Source organism: Cataglyphis hispanica, chromosome 3 (genome assembly GCF_021464435.1).
Source record: "Cataglyphis hispanica isolate Lineage 1 chromosome 3, ULB_Chis1_1.0, whole genome shotgun sequence".
Classification (NCBI taxonomy): Eukaryota; Metazoa; Arthropoda; class Insecta; order Hymenoptera; family Formicidae; genus Cataglyphis; species Cataglyphis hispanica.
Window position 1 is genome coordinate 5054918 of NC_065956.1, and position 16308 is coordinate 5071225.

Below are 16308 nucleotides of genomic sequence, written 5' to 3' on the forward strand. Positions count from 1 at the left end.
AGACAAGAAATGTTTGAAATGTAAAATGTAACAATTTAATGAAAATTTGAGTGGAAGAAGGCACATTATTCTTTAATGCAAAAAAATTAAGATAAAAAAAGAATGATGTAAAAATCTATGAACAACAATCTATTATCTGAACAAATGACAACAATTAGAATCACAGTTATAAAATCATTACAGAAAAAAGATAGGTACATCTAAGGTTAATCTAAAAATTGAAAAAAAAATTAAAAAAAAAATTAGAATAAACGTTTAGAATAACCCGCTCTATTTAGATTTTGATAAAAATATATTTAATCGATGCCTTTTATATATACGTACACAAAAACAAAGATTGAAAAAGTAAAAATTGTTGTCAATAATGTAAAAAAAAGTTATTAAGCGTTATTTAAGGTTATTTTTAAAGTTATTTTTATTTTATTATAGTTAGTTTTAAAGTTATTTTTAAAAATGTCATTTTTAAAAATTTTTAAAGAAATCTGTCATATTGACGAAATTTTAGTGATATAAGCATGCGCAGCAATGAAAAGATACACAAAATTTGAATAAAAATTAATACTTCCATTCATTTACTATTTATTGTTTATTAAATCCTAATTCAATGATATTGTATGGGTATTTAGGTTTTCAGTAGATCTTTCGAACGATCTTGCACAAGCTGGTACCGGAAAAATAGCACGGGAGACACCTCGAGACCTCGAGAAAAATTAGCGCGATCATAAACATATGAAACTTATAGATACAACAGTGTTACTAAAGGAGCGCCATTTTTCGCGCATGCGCGACATAACGGGATAACAAAGAAATTTTCGTTCCTTTCGTCCAATCAGACGCTTCAAATTTGTAATACCAAATGAAATATATCCTTCTTCACATCTTCACACTAATTTCTCCCAGTTCTTTGCAGCACCTTGTGGTTTGTAGTTTCTCGTGGTGTTCTTCCGGTGCCAGCTGCCAGCTCGCGCACGTTGTACATTGATCTATTGGCGAAGTCCACGTTTCGTGTCGTAAGACTTAAAGGTAAATTTTTATATATTCGAATTTATATAAGAAAATAATATTTCCTATTTTAAATTATTTGAACATTCATTAATTGAAATAATTAAAATATTTGCCCGATTGCTTTTTATAATTTATTATATTGTTGGATATCTTTAGTTGCGTCGCAACTCAGTCATGTTAAAGTAACAGCTAATTGTCGTTTTCTACTTTTTTTTATTTATATATTTTCTTTATATTTCTGAAAAAATTATAACATTTGATGTAAAAAACTCGATTCCTCACACACATGCCGAATACAATAGGTTATGCCATTTGAGTGTAAATATATATTGTAGACATGTGTGTGTCTTTACAAATAAAATACGAAATGTATATATATTGTGCGAATGCTATTTTATATACAAAACTAATATATTATCACATTTGGTAATATTAGAATACACATTTAACATTTATTCTTTCATGATGATCTATTCACCATCTTTCGACTGAATGTTTGTGATGGTATATAATTCCTACTGAGTATAATTAACATTTAGAAATTATGTTATACAAATTAGTTCTATTAATATTTTGATAGACATTTATATTTTATAGAATGCGTTACGTGGCCGCTTACATGTTGGCTGTTTTGGGAGGCAAAGCCTCGCCAAGCCAAAATGACATTGAAAAGATTTTATCATCGGTCGGAATCGAAACAGATGCTGAAAAACTGAAAAAGGTTATTTCAGAATTGAACGGAAAGAGTATCGATGAATTGATTGCCAAGGGTATGTCAATATATTTTTTCCAACACTATCTCACTATCTACTTAAAAGAATGTTATTTTTTTTTTGACGCAAACTAAATATAATTGTGTGATTTTAGGCAGAGAAAAATTGTCCTCCATGCCAGTCGGCGGAGCAGCTGCTGTGGGTGCCGCTGCAGCTCCTGCTGCTGCAGCTCCCGTTGAAGAAAAGAAAGGTACATTTATTTCTTCGCTAATTTTAAAAGTCTAACATTACTATTTGTAGTAATACAAATAGTAATATTAATATATTTACACTTTATAATAATATCACTAATACAAATAATTTTTATTTTAACAGAGGAAAAGAAGCCTGCTAAAGAAGAATCTGAATCGGAAGACGATGACATGGGCTTTGGCCTGTTTGACTAAAAACGCCTTTTTTTATCGTCACCAAAAGAACATGCTACATTCTGTAGTAGTGGTATAAATGGTAACAACAAAATATTGTATAAAATGTACAAATTAAACAAAATTAATACTACTGCTGGAGAATAAAGCATATTTTACATTAAAAATTTTATTTCTACATGTCTGCCCTCTCCTGAGATTATCTTTCATGTCTCTTTAATAATAGTGATGCGTTAATATTCATAAAATTTTATGCAATGATAACCTTTAGAATACTGTACAGAAAAAAATATAGTTAGAGAGGCAAAGAGAAGGGAAGTTCTCTAATCTATTGTGTATATGGAACATGCCGTTGTAGTCTCATTCGTAGCGGCGCAGAGGACGAGTAGGAGAAGGGAAGGGGGTGATGCGCGAGATTTACCACTGACTCCAATCGTGTCAAATCGCGCCTGTATTCTTCCGCTAGTGTCGAGGCTCTCGTACAGTTCGGCGTCAACACGATCTCACGCTAATTGTGCAAGAAAGAGAGAAATAATAACGGTATTAATTAATAATTAATCGACGATACATATTTATAGTGTGACTTGTGTGACGCGAGGTGCGGTTAAATCGCAAAGAATCGCCAAGAAATTCTCATACGCGGGAACTATTTCGAGATAGAGGGGCGGCGTTGGCGGCCATGATGGGTGTCAGCGGCGAGTAGCGTTCGCTTACCAGTCAGTTGGTTTTGCGCTTTTAATGATTGATATCGAGCATTCGGGGATAAAAGGCGCACGATAAGGGAATAGGTCGTAAGTAGATTGCAGTCGGGAGGATTGCGTTGACCATACGACCGATCGATCCGTCAAAGCAGAGAAGCGGCTAAAAAAATCTCTCTTGGAGATTTTTTCGAATATATTTCGGCAAAAATGACGCAGCTACTACCCATAAGGTTCCAAGAACACCTTCAGGTACGTCATCTATATTTCCTCGCTAATGTAATTCTCTCGAGGACGAGAAACGAAGACCCGTCTCTCTAACGCGATGCTAAGATTTATATCAAACTTTTTTTCCTTTCTCGGACATTTTCTCCGCTTCTCGAGTCTAACTCTCGTTTCGAATATACCTATTGACGGCATATACTCGCCTATGTCCTTTTCCAACGGAAGTGCAATTTCTCGCGATTGACGTTACTTTGACAGTCTCGATGACCTCGTACACCTCGCGTATGATTCAATGACATTACTCGGCTCGTTAAATGGCTCGTGCGTTCGCAGCTGCGCTCGCACGGTGAATTTCGTGGCACAGGTTAATCATACCCGATACACGCTCAATTGACGTGTATTACGGATAAAGCGGATAAATCGAGTTACGTACTTGTCTTTTCATCAACGAATGATGACTCCAAGATTATCATGAATCTATCGTCGGCGCATACGCCCCTTGTTTCCGCTTTTACCAAAACTTAACATTTCTTATCGAATATCCTTTTTTTCCTCTTTTTCCCATCCGTTCACGATTTCCAAATTTTAGTATTAATACTAATTTTTTTCGTTAAATATAAAAAATAATATTTTAAGATATAAATTCTATGTGTAATACTTGTAATAAATATTTTATATATATTTTTTTATAAAAATGCATTTAGCAACATATAACTATTACAATAACATTACGATATTATTGGAATGTTATGACATTATAAAGTTAACTTATGAGGATATTTTATTACAATTTTGTGGTTATATTAGTAACAGGATATTTATGTAATCAGCGCAGTACAATATGACTCATTTATTATTAGAGAAAAATATAAGTTGATATACTGTTTCTAATTGTTATCTCAATGGCTTTGAGATAGTTATATATAAAGAATCATTATTAATAAAGTTAGTTTAATAATAAAGAGTTTTTTCCTAGAGAATAAATATAAAATTGGCTATATATTTAGTTCACAATATACTTGATTGCATAGAATGCACAGAAATGATTATAGGAGCTTAAAGAATAAAGAAGAAAAGAGAAGCATTATTTATCTGTTATTTCTTACTTTTATAGCTTACAGCTGTGGGAATTAATGCCAGTAATGTCAGCTTTAATACGCTTACTATGGAATCTGATAAATTCATTTGCGTTAGAGAAAAAGTTGGTGACACTGCCCAGGTAGTTATTATCGATATGAACGATTCTGCCAATCCTATCAGAAGACCAATATCTGCTGATTCTGCAATTATGAATCCAGCTAGTAAAGTCATCGCTCTGAAAGGTATGTGCACACATAAGAAAAATTGATAATTTAGAAAAGAGATTTTAGTAAGAAATTTGTGAAAATTATTTTGCCTTAGTAGTCTAAAAATATATTAATTTGTATGATTTTTCCTAAAAAAAAAGTCTTGATATTGTAATTCTATAATAGCAATGAAAATATGTAAATAAAACTTATCACAAAAGAGAAATAATTCTTTTTGTTTGATTAGCTATGAAGACACTTCAGATTTTCAACATTGAAATGAAGTCAAAAATGAAAGCTCATACAATGACAGAAGATGTAGTCTTTTGGAAATGGATATCACTAAACACATTGGCATTAGTAACAGAAACTGCGGTGTATCACTGGTCCATGGAGGGCGATTCGACACCAAATAAAATGTTCGAACGTCATTCGTCGTTAAACGGTTGCCAGATTATCAATTACAGGACAGATCCGAAACAAACGTGGCTGTTATTGATCGGTATTTCGGCGCAGCATAACAGAGTGGTCGGCGCTATGCAGCTTTATTCCGTGGAACGGAAATGCTCGCAACCGATCGAGGGGCACGCTGCCGCCTTTGCTCAATTTAAGATGGAAGGAAACGCAGAACCCAGCAATCTATTTTGTTTCGCCGTTAGGACGGTCCAAGGAGCGAAGCTTCATATCATCGAAGTGGGTCAACCGCCCGCCGGTAACCATCCGTTTCCGAAGAAAGCGGTGGACGTATTCTTTCCGCCTGAGGCCGGAAATGATTTTCCTGTCGCTATGCAAGTTAGCTCCAAGTACGACGTCATATATTTAATCACAAAATACGGTTATATACATATGTATGATATTGAGTCGGCGACCTGTATATTTATGAATCGTATCTCGGGAGAGACTATCTTCGTCACTGCCCCGCATGAAGCCTCTGGTGGTATAATAGGAGTAAATCGAAAGGGTCAAGTCTTATCCGTTTCTGTGGACGAAGAGAACATAATCCCATACATCAACGGAGTATTGCAGAATTCGGAATTGGCATTACGAATGGCCGTGAGAAACAACTTATCGGGAGCTGAGGACTTGTTTGTGAGAAAATTCAATATGCTTTTCCAAAATGGTCAGTATGCGGAGGCGGCAAAAGTTGCAGCTAATGCTCCCAAAGGTATACTTCGAACACCCGCGACTATTCAACGATTTCAACAGGTTCCGACTACTCAAGGCCAAACATCTCCTCTTCTACAATATTTCGGCATTCTTTTGGATCAGGGACAGTTGAACAAGTATGAATCATTGGAATTATGTCGTCCGGTACTAGTTCAAAATCGTAAACAATTACTGGAGAAGTGGTTGAAGGAAGATAAGCTGGAATGCAGCGAAGAACTCGGGGATCTAGTAAAACAAGCGGATCCTACATTGGCGCTTAGTGTTTACCTGAGAGCCAATGTTCCCAACAAGGTTATTCAATGCTTCGCGGAAACCGGCCAATTTCAGAAGATCGTTCTCTACGCCAAGAAAGTCTCGTATACACCCGACTATATATTTCTCTTACGGAACGTCATGAGGATTAATCCTGATCAAGGTGTAGCGTTCGCACAGATGCTGGTCCAAGACGATGAACCATTGGCCGATATTAATCAAATCGTCGATATATTTATGGAGCAAAACATGGTGCAGCAATGTACGGCGTTTCTACTAGACGCGCTCAAAAACAATCGGCCGAGCGAGGGTGCTTTACAAACCCGTCTCTTAGAGATGAATTTAATGTCCGCTCCGCAAGTTGCTGATGCTATATTAGGCAATCAGATGTTTACCCATTATGACCGAGCTCATGTCGCGCAATTGTGCGAGAAGGCTGGTTTGTTACAACGCGCGCTCGAACACTATACCGATTTATACGACATTAAAAGAGCGGTAGTGCATACGCACTTACTCTCTCCCGATTGGCTTGTAGGTTTCTTCGGAACTTTGTCCGTAGAAGATTCCCTTGAATGCTTGAAAGCTATGATGACAGCCAATATAAGACAGAATTTGCAAATCTGTATACAAATCGCGACTAAGTATCACGAGCAGCTGACGACTAAAGCACTGATAGATCTATTCGAAAGTTTTAAGTCTTACGAAGGTTTGTTTTACTTTTTGGGTTCTATTGTAAACTTTAGCCAGGATCAAGAAGTGCATTTCAAGTACATTCAGGCGGCGTGCAAGACCGGTCAAATCAAAGAAGTGGAACGCATATGTCGGGAGAGTAACTGTTACAATCCGGAACGCGTCAAAAATTTCTTGAAGGAAGCGAAGTTATCTGATCAATTGCCGTTGATAATCGTATGCGATCGATTTGATTTTGTTCACGATCTTGTTCTCTATCTTTATCGCAATAACTTGCAAAAATATATCGAGATATATGTCCAGAAAGTCAATCCATCGCGTTTACCCGTGGTCGTGGGCGGTCTATTGGACGTTGATTGCTCGGAAGATATTATTAAGAACTTGATACTAGTGGTACGCGGACAATTTTCCACCGATGAATTGGTCGAGGAGGTCGAGAAAAGAAATCGGCTGAAGCTCTTGCTGCCGTGGTTGGAATCTCGCGTTCATGAGGGCTGCGTAGAGCCTGCTACGCACAATGCACTGGCCAAGATTTACATCGACAGTAACAATAATCCTGAGAGATTTCTCAAAGAGAATCAATTCTACGACAGCAGAGTCGTCGGCAAGTATTGCGAGAAACGCGATCCTCATTTGGCTTGCATCGCATACGAGCGCGGTCAATGTGATCGCGAACTGATAAGCGTGTGTAACGAGAATAGTCTGTTCAAGAGCGAAGCGAGATACCTAGTGAGACGCAGAGATCCTGATCTCTGGGCGGAAGTGCTTTTAGAGAGCAATCCGTACAAGCGACCGTTGATCGATCAAGTTGTTCAGACGGCGTTGTCCGAGACACAAGATCCTGAAGATATATCGGTTACCGTCAAAGCTTTCATGACGGCTGATCTGCCTAATGAACTGATCGAACTTCTTGAAAAGATTGTGTTGGACAGCAGTGTTTTTAGCGATCATCGTAATTTGCAGAATCTTTTAATACTGACGGCCATCAAGGCCGATCGTACACGAGTTATGGAGTATATTAATCGTTTAGATAATTATGATGCTCCGGATATTGCCAATATTGCCATTAATAATGAGCTTTACGAAGAAGCATTCGCTATCTTCAAAAAGTTTGATGTCAACACGTCGGCTATCCAGGTTCTAATTGAGCAGGTTGGCAACTTGGACAGAGCTTATGAATTTGCAGAAAGGTATACAATATATGTGTGTATGCATGTCTATATATCCTATATGTTTATACAATACATATAAACAGACTGTTTTATGCGTTACAGATGCAACGAGTCGCCAGTATGGTCACAACTCGCAAGGGCTCAATTACAGAAAGGTTTGGTCAAGGAAGCGATCGACAGCTTTATTAAAGCAGACGATCCGTCAGCATATGTAGACGTAGTCGAAACGGCGCATCGGACTTCGCATTGGGAAGACTTGGTCCGCTATCTCCAAATGGCTCGTAAAAAGGCACGAGAGTCCTTCATTGAGAGCGAATTGATATATGCGTACGCGCGAACCAATAGACTTGCGGATCTCGAGGAATTTATATCTGGCCCCAATCACGCCGATATACAGAAGGTAGAAAGAATTATTCGTATTCGCGAGAGCCATTTGAGATTTCCGTTAACTCTATTTTTCTTCTTTTTTATAGATCGGCGATAGATGTTTTGATGATAAGATGTATGATGCCGCAAAACTCCTCTACAACAACGTATCAAACTTTGCCAGACTGGCAATAACGCTTGTTCATCTGAAGGAATTTCAAGGCGCTGTCGATAGCGCGCGCAAAGCCAACTCGACGCGCACTTGGAAAGAAGTTTGTTTTGCTTGCGTGGATAGTGGTGAATTTCGTTTAGCCCAAATGTGCGGCCTACACATAGTCGTACACGCGGATGAGCTGGAAGATCTGATCAATTACTATCAAGATCGCGGACATTTTGAGGAACTCATTAACCTTCTCGAGGCTGCCTTAGGACTCGAACGAGCTCATATGGGAATGTTTACCGAATTAGCTATTCTCTATAGTAAATATAAACCTCAACGAATGAGGGAACACTTGGAGCTTTTCTGGTCGCGTGTCAATATACCGAAAGTAGGTTTTGTTTCAAATTGATTGCTTAATTACTTAAGGAATTTGCTAATTACTTAAGGGAAAATGATTTATTTACTTTAGGTGTTACGTGCGGCGGAACAAGCACATCTGTGGGCCGAACTGGTATTTTTGTATGATAAGTATGAGGAATACGACAACGCAGTTCTCGCGATGATGCAACATCCTACGGAAGCTTGGCGAGAGGGTCATTTCAAAGACGTAATTACTAAAGTCGCAAACGTCGAACTCTACTATAAGGCTATACAGTTCTATGTGGAATATAAACCCCTTCTTCTAAACGATATTCTGCTTGTGCTTGCTCCGCGTATGGATCATACTAGATCAGTGGCGTACTTTACGAGAACCGGTCATTTGCAATTAGTGAAACCGTACTTGAGATCAGTTCAGGCTCTTAACAACAAAGCTATCAATGAAGCGTTAAATGGCTTGTTGATTGACGAAGAGGATTACCAGGGTCTCCGAACGTCGATCGATGCATTCGATAATTTTGATAATATCGCTTTAGCGCAGCAGCTTGAGAAACATGAATTAATTGAATTTAGAAGAATCGCCGCATACTTGTACAAGGGAAATAATAGATGGAAGCAGTCTGTAGAACTTTGCAAGAAGGATCGACTCTTTAGGTAACGTTGCACGGTTATTATCCGTTGGAAGATATTTGTATATAAATATATGATCTCTTTCAATCGCTAATTTAATAATAGGGATGCTATGGAATACGCGGCGGAATCTCGGAATGCAGAAGTCGCTGAGGAATTGCTCGAATGGTTCTTAGAGAGAGGTTCCAAGGATTGCTTTGCAGCATGCCTATTTCATTGCTATGATCTACTTCATCCAGATGTTATCTTGGAACTCGCATGGAGACATCGTATTTTACATTTCGCGATGCCGTATCTTATACAAGTTGCACGAGAATATATCACCAAGGTAAATTAAAATATTATCCAGCTATACATTTAATTATTTATATCATGCACTTTGACATTATTCATATAATATATTGGATGTAGGTCGATAAATTAGAAGAGGCTGAAAGTCGACGCATCGAAGAAACTGATCATCAGGAACATAAGCCTATGATTATGCGTAAGTAATTTTAAAATTATCTTATAAATATTGCGCTTACTGTTTTCTACATTAACAATATTTTTCTCTGTTGCATGTGATTATCGTGGCCACAGCGGAACCTCAGCTAATGTTGACCGCAGGGCCTGGAATGATGGCACCCGGCTATGCACCTCAAAACGTTTACGGTGCACCTGCACAAGTGTACGCGTCCCCCGCAGCCTATCAAGGTTACGGTATGTGAAATACATTTAACAGGACAGATCAACAAAGTCTACTTTTCTATAAAGTTTAGGTAGAATGAGATATATTGTTTGGTTAGCTTATTAATATATCGTATCAATAAAGCGCGAATACGAATTATAATATCATTAGAAACACAAAGAAATTGCCACGTTTAGAGATCATGAATACAAATAATGTAACAAATAATAACGAAAAATATTAGAGAGAGGAGGAGGCTATCACACGCTATCTAAATGTGAATTATTGTTATTTGTGAAAGAGACGTCAAGGAGTAAAACTATTATATTTCATGGTTTAAATTGTTGTTATTTAAACCAGAGAGATCTTGTGTGAAAACAATATTATTAAAAAAAAAAAAAATAACTTTTTTTTTTTCAATGTGATGCTTTTAATTTAATTGTTGCATAGTCGGAGTATAAAAAGGTATACATTATATGTATGTACATTGTGTGTAAGCAGGATATAATTTTACAGTTCTCTTTGCTCGCACACATATACGTGCGTCTATGTGCCTTTCTTTTGGCTATTAATAAAAAGCAATCTTTTTTCGGCGATATCGAATTCTAGATAAAACAAAATCAACTATAGATTTTTAAATTACAATTTCCATAACTACAAATTACACACTGCTTTTTATTCAATAAATTTTTTTTTTTATTTGTTTCAAATAGCCTCATCTATGTCAAGAAGTTTTTCAACTTCAAAAGTTACTCTCTTTTTTTCTTTTTTTACCTTGCAAATCTATGAAAGCTCATTCTAAGAAATATACATTTTAGAAACATTGTAGCGTGTGGTAAATTATGATAAAAAAGAAGAGTTCTCGCAAAACTGAAATGTAACAAGAGTATCTTTTAGATAGGATAGATCATGTATATCAATATTGTAATGAGACGAGATCCCTCAAAAAATGGAGAAAATCTGTAGACATTTCAGAATATGTTGGCGTCTATAGTACATAAACATCGTTCTAGATCTACTTGTGTGTATATTTGCTTGAACAGAGATACATGTTCGCAGTTAGTTTAATTTGCATAAACGAACGATACAAAAACAAATGATTATAGATATTGAAATTAATGGTAAGATCTTATTATCTTACTAATGTATTGAAATATATAAAATAGTTTGAATTTTCGCTCGATCTTTGTATGTATCATGCTTTCGACCTTTTGTTATTCACTGCAAGTGAAGACAGTTATGATTTAGAGTTGGAGCTATATAAAGATATTTAAGTACTGGAACAAAGTATAATACACCCACGAGATCGTCTCTATTACATCGTGTTAGTAGTATTTTCTACTCGTTTTGACTTCATGTAGTATGTGTGCATAGTATCTTATTTGAAATTATTAATCGTTAATCATTATATAGCTTGTTACAAACTATGCCTAAATTGTGCAAGTATTAAGATAAATTAGATCGCAATACTTCTAGAAAATGACAAAGCCATGTTGTATCTCTGTTATACATTCATATTTTTTTTAAATATTTATGTTGCGTGTATAAAGTGCTACATTGATGCATCAAGATCAATACATGAGATATGGCAGAAAACGAAGAAAAATAGAACATTAACTTTGTAATATGTCTTACCTTTAACATTCCTAAAGTTGCCCCTGCTGCGTAATTTTGTATCATCTAGTAATATCACGTTTATGTTACATCTTAAGATATAATGGTTTATATAATATATAATCTTTTTATTTTAAAGTACGAAGCGAAAGTTAATTATATTTCGACGAAATAGTCGAGTTATTACTATGTCCAAGTAAAAATTTATATGTAATAGTAAAAGAGCAGATATATGACGTTTTTTCTTCATCACACTTTATTCATCTCTATTGTTTAAAACTTTCGTTTTGCTACTCCACAGTTGATCGCGCAGTGATCCAGCTGTGTATATATCATAAAAATGTTATGTCAAATAAAGGTCAAAAAATATATGACCCGGTATTATTTCACTCTGATTTAAATTTAGCCAATGAAATTGTAGATCAATTAGCAAATATGGTTATTCTACTAATTGAAAATAATTATCACTGTATCAGTGTCATGTTTGACCACTGTGATTCTACTGGAATATGGGTAAAAAAAGACACTTCCAAAATATAAATACATTATTGTTTAGTAGCATATCTTTTCATATAGATACGTGCAAAGTACACACACACACATACATAAATGCAAACATTATATATAAATAAAATATTATATTATATAAATAGTGTAACATGTAAGTAGTAAATATATCAATTCTGTAATTGTAATATTCTATAATAATAATCTGCAGAATAATGAAAAACATGGAAATAAATAATTTTAAAACATTGCATGAAATTAAGTAAACTTGAACAAAAGAATTATTGTCATTAATTATATATATAATGTATAGATTAATTTTTTCAAGTATTTCACATTTTTTCAAGCATATTTTGGAAGATAACTTTTTTATGAAAAGTCTTGTTAATTTGAATCGTACATCTCTATAGAGAACAATATTATTGAATTTATTAGTATATTATAGTATAAATATTTACAATATTACAATTGAACTAGTCTTGTATTTTTGTATTTTTTAACTGCTCGTTCGACAGGTCTTACAGAGAGTTGCCGTCCAAACGCTTTTAATATTACACCATTATCTAAATGAATACGAATTTTCACCACATCTTTTGGTATTGCTGAAAATAAAATTCAGTAAAAAAAAAGTGTTATTGATACAGAAAAAAAACTATAAATTTTTACAAAAAATTTGTTGCACGATATATATGCAATAGTAGAGAGAAAGGAAACTAAGTTTATATCTTATAATAGATATTATATATAGTATGTTTCTACTACAGAAAAATCACATATATCTGCAAATGTACTTGATAACACATGCTTCCACTTACTTCGAATAACATTGTCCATTCCACAAATCCTAAAAGTGTTTTTTGTATCTTGTATGACAATCCCTGTAAGTCCTACCAAAGTTGGGCATTTTGATTTATCAATTGAAATTTTAGCACCATGAAAATCAGCTTTTATCAATTGCTGGTTTACATTCTCCCAATTTGGATTATTAGAGTTTTTAGGTATATTGGTAAATGATTCAACACCGAGCATTTTTTGCATATAGTTCGACCACAATTGATTTAAGGGCAAAAGATCAGAATATTTTATTTGACTCTTGTGATTCATTTTTCCTAAGTCAAGATGTAATCTTTTTCTAGCTGATAAGAATTTGCCTCTATGATTTCTCCTTTGCTTGCGCTTTACTTTGAACTTATTAAATATAAAAGTCTGAAAATTTACACATGAAAGAATAACACTTCAATTAATCGATCTGTATAATTGCTCTTCCATTCGTCTTGTTACAAACATACCTTTCTCATCTCGTCTGAGATAGATTTGCAGTCAGATGGTGGTAACAAGTTTTGTAATAAGTTGACCACATATTGCTCACTGTTTTCGCAGATCTTAATGCTATCAGTTAAATTCCTAGGAAGTGGCGTGCACAATTCTGAAAGTAATAGTTGTTTAAATAAAAGAAAAGAAAAATTATATATTTGTATTGCTAGACATATATAAATGATATTTACTCGTTTGTTGCGACATAGTTTTGTCACGTTTAATTTTAAATTAATTCAATTTATTTGTACAATGTGTCCAGCGTAAACATCACACCTTGTTTCAGATAATAGTACGATCAGTTGATATTTACATTACAATAGACTGCCTAATGCAATAAACGATCTTCTTTTTTGCGCATGTGCGTATGGGAAATGAAGGAACAAACCTCACGCATGCGTAGTAATCAAAATAGTTCATAATGGCGAAAAATCTAACCTAATGTCATTTTTATATCGCTTTTAATTCTTTATAGTATCAATTAACGGCGATTTTTATGTTTCAAATTTATTTTATTCCAAAAAGTGTCGAGTGTATTTTTATTAAAATTTAAAATAAGTGAGTTAAAAATTTAAACATTTACTGACAGTTTCCTTCTGAAAAAATGTGGTAATGTGTAATATTAATTGCCGAAAAATCGCGGTAATAATGAAACAAATTACGACAGTATTAATAGACCTCAGTGGAACATTGCATATCGATAATACAGTTATTCCAGGTGCCGTGCAAGCGTTAAACAGGTATTATTTGTTCACATTTTTAATATCTATATATACGTACGTATGTATGTACTGTGCTACTGTGTATGTACATGCATATATATATGCAAGATTTATAACCGGCAATTTATACAGCGCAATCTCTGTAAAAATGGCATGATTCAATTTTAAGTTTCAATAAAGAAATGGAAATTTATTTTCTTTCTCTTTTCTGTACGATTGTCTGAAGTTAAATTTTTTTTTATACAGAATTAAAATGATAATAAAAAGTCTGTTTTTAATGACAATAGTTTTTTTGATCATCAAGTAATGTTTTATTGTTTATTTAATATCGAGAAAATTTTAGCCTTTCAGAATCACAAATTTAAACTTGTAATCTAGGCTACGACATGCAAACTTGTTGATTAAATTCGTTACAAACACTACCAAAGAATCAAGCAATTGCTTGTATGAGCGTCTGACAAAACTTGGATTTGACTTGCGGAAGGATGAAATCTTCAGTTCTTTATTTGCGGCGAGAAAATTGATTATTTCTCGGCAGTTAAAGCCACTATTGTTAATTGATCCAGCAGCGATGGAAGATTTTCAAGATTTAGTAACAGATGATATACCAAATGCAGTGGTTATTGGTTTAGCGCCGAGTAAATTTAACTATGATGAGTTAAACAAAGCTTTCAGGTATAATGTCACACTTTATCGTTGTGTTATAAATTAAGCATAAAAATATAATATAAAAACATGACATACACAATTTCAGATTGCTTTTGGATGGTGCGTCACTCATAGCTATTCATGAAGGTCGATATTACAAGCGTTCTGATGGGTTAGCTTTAGGTCCTGGAGCATTTATCAAAGGTTTAGAGTATTCCAGCAATGTGAAAGCGGAAGTTGTTGGTAAACCAACCACAGAATTTTTTAAAGCAGCTTTAGGAGATGTAGACCCAGCACAGGCTATAATGATTGGAGATGTAATATTCTAAATAACATATTCTTTTTTTTTGTATTTTTCATCCCTTAATTCTAATTTTTCATGTGACATTGTAAATTTGTGATTAGGATGTGAAAGATGATATAGCTGGTGCACAGGCAGCTGGAATCAAAGGTGTACTAGTACAAACTGGCAAATATAGAACAGGAGATGAGAAGACGATTACTCCAGGACCAACAAAAGTATGTAGTTCTTTTGTACAAGCCGTCGAGAGTATTCTCGATGGAATTGTTTGAATATTTATGTTTGAGAAAATTATTAAATAAATAATAATACTCTTTATTCAAATATTGCTGCACAGGTAAACAAATGTAATCTGTTCTGTATATATTAAATTATATACTTTATTTAAATACTGATTTTTTTAATTTTTTATAGTGTACATAGTCTTGAGTGATGCCACATTATCATAAAATAAACGATAAATATAAATAGAAATTAATGTCTATTTTTTCTGATATAGAGCTTTATATATATCTCTCTCATTCTGCCTATTAATATAATTAATTTCAATGATAATACATTACAAATCGGATAAATATGAAAAAATATTTTCAAGGATAGAATGATAGAAATATCGTCTCACTACATACATTCGTAGAAAACTGTAGAAAATTTGACTTGTTTGTTGGAAAATTTAATAAGTTTCATATCAGAATAGTAAAATGTATTTTACAAAGCAATATGATAAACATTCAATATTTTGCAGAGACGATATTAGTTTAATCTTGTTCTAAAAAATTATAAATTTAATATACATACTTCGCTAAATAACCTTATACGTCATAAGTAGTACCACTATAGAAACTACATTAATGAAGGTTTACAGAAATGAAGTATTCCCTGTCGAAAAAGTACAATGTGCTACCGTTTCGTTTTCAGTATAAAATTTGGCACCCAATCTTACTATTTTTTGTACCTAAGTTGAAACAGATGAGAAATCGATATTTTGATTTTTTACTCTACTTGATTCTAGTATTAATACTTGAATTTTCTGTGCATATATATTATATTTTAAATGAAAAAATTAAATCTATATCATCTCTAATAGCATTTAATGAAATTGAAGTTGCATGCTACAAAATAAATAATGGATAAAAATTCATAATGCTAGTGGTAACTTTTCTTATGATTTATATTATATCATTGATAATGTAATCAAGAAATGATAATGTATTCTTTCGCTCTCTTTCTTTCTTTATGATTGTGTATCTTGTAATTATGGGCTGTTTTTTTTTGTTTTTTAAATATCAATACAAGTCATAATCGAAATGCCCTCTGTAACTTATAATCTATCATCAGGCACATCTTGATTACTGCCACATTATG

General features: G+C 33.9%; 4 protein-coding genes and 1 non-coding gene across 6 annotated transcripts; 4 read left to right on the top strand and 1 right to left on the bottom strand.

Moving 5' to 3' along the window:
- The first annotated feature begins 871 nt into the window (after positions 1-871).
- On the top strand, positions 872-2310 carry LOC126848474 (60S acidic ribosomal protein P2). 2 transcript variants are annotated; one of them, XM_050589425.1, is made up of 4 exons: positions 872-1023; positions 1603-1775; positions 1873-1968; positions 2094-2310. In XM_050589425.1, the coding sequence occupies exons 2-4, from the start codon at positions 1604-1606 to the stop codon at positions 2162-2164; spliced, it is 339 nt and encodes a 112-aa protein (XP_050445382.1). In that variant the 5' UTR covers positions 872-1023; position 1603; the 3' UTR covers positions 2165-2310. The 2 variants fall into 2 exon arrangements, with proteins under 2 accessions (XP_050445382.1, XP_050445383.1); XM_050589426.1 differs by having other exon boundaries at positions 893-1023; positions 1586-1775.
- Positions 1463-1535, top strand: LOC126848520 (small nucleolar RNA Me28S-Am982). Its single transcript, XR_007687272.1, has one exon. It is a non-coding gene; the product is annotated as a small nucleolar RNA Me28S-Am982 (small nucleolar RNA).
- Positions 2311-2560: 250 nt separating the features above from the next.
- On the top strand, positions 2561-10242 carry LOC126848441 (clathrin heavy chain). Its single transcript, XM_050589353.1, has 9 exons — positions 2561-3093; positions 4181-4388; positions 4600-7651; positions 7736-8033; positions 8107-8547; positions 8629-9191; positions 9273-9495; positions 9579-9654; positions 9750-10242. Exons 1-9 carry the CDS (start codon positions 3052-3054, stop codon positions 9875-9877), a joined length of 5031 nt encoding a protein of 1676 aa, XP_050445310.1. The 5' UTR covers positions 2561-3051; the 3' UTR covers positions 9878-10242.
- A 1-nt stretch (position 10243) lies between these two features.
- LOC126848468 (ribonuclease P protein subunit p29) lies at positions 10244-13628 on the bottom strand. Its single transcript, XM_050589414.1, has 4 exons — positions 13464-13628; positions 13248-13384; positions 12774-13164; positions 10244-12560 (listed from the first exon to the last, which is right to left on the bottom strand). The coding sequence occupies exons 1-4, from the start codon at positions 13477-13479 to the stop codon at positions 12421-12423; spliced, it is 684 nt and encodes a 227-aa protein (XP_050445371.1). The 5' UTR covers positions 13480-13628; the 3' UTR covers positions 10244-12420.
- Positions 13629-13735: 107 nt separating this feature from the next.
- On the top strand, positions 13736-15388 carry LOC126848466 (haloacid dehalogenase-like hydrolase domain-containing protein 2). The gene is made up of 4 exons (XM_050589412.1): positions 13736-14012; positions 14373-14669; positions 14749-14959; positions 15048-15388. Exons 1-4 carry the CDS (start codon positions 13885-13887, stop codon positions 15213-15215), a joined length of 804 nt encoding a protein of 267 aa, XP_050445369.1. The 5' UTR covers positions 13736-13884; the 3' UTR covers positions 15216-15388.
- Positions 15389-16308: the final 920 nt, after the last annotated feature.

Excerpts from the sequence above, each read along its gene's own strand:
- LOC126848474 (XM_050589425.1), top strand. The coding sequence starts at position 1,604 with ATGCGTTACGTGGCCGCTTACATGTTGGCTGTTTTGGGAGGCAAAGCC. Across the intron at positions 1,776-1,872 it reads CGATGAATTGATTGCCAAGG|GCAGAGAAAAATTGTCCTCC; the intron begins GTATGTCAATAT and ends GTGTGATTTTAG. Across the intron at positions 1,969-2,093 it reads TCCCGTTGAAGAAAAGAAAG|AGGAAAAGAAGCCTGCTAAA; the intron begins GTACATTTATTT and ends TTATTTTAACAG.
- LOC126848441 (XM_050589353.1), top strand. The coding sequence starts at position 3,052 with ATGACGCAGCTACTACCCATAAGGTTCCAAGAACACCTTCAG. Across the intron at positions 4,389-4,599 it reads TAAAGTCATCGCTCTGAAAG|CTATGAAGACACTTCAGATT; the intron begins GTATGTGCACAC and ends TTGTTTGATTAG. Across the intron at positions 7,652-7,735 it reads GCTTATGAATTTGCAGAAAG|ATGCAACGAGTCGCCAGTAT; the intron begins GTATACAATATA and ends TATGCGTTACAG.
- LOC126848468 (XM_050589414.1), bottom strand. Across the intron at positions 13,165-13,247 it reads TCTCAGACGAGATGAGAAAG|ACTTTTATATTTAATAAGTT; the intron begins GTATGTTTGTAA and ends GTAAATTTTCAG. Across the intron at positions 12,561-12,773 it reads AATGGACAATGTTATTCGAA|CAATACCAAAAGATGTGGTG; the intron begins GTAAGTGGAAGC and ends TTTTATTTTCAG.
- LOC126848466 (XM_050589412.1), top strand. The coding sequence starts at position 13,885 with ATGTGTAATATTAATTGCCGAAAAATCGCGGTAATAATGAAACAAATT. Across the intron at positions 14,013-14,372 it reads GCCGTGCAAGCGTTAAACAG|GCTACGACATGCAAACTTGT; the intron begins GTATTATTTGTT and ends CTTGTAATCTAG. Across the intron at positions 14,960-15,047 it reads AGGCTATAATGATTGGAGAT|GATGTGAAAGATGATATAGC; the intron begins GTAATATTCTAA and ends ATTTGTGATTAG.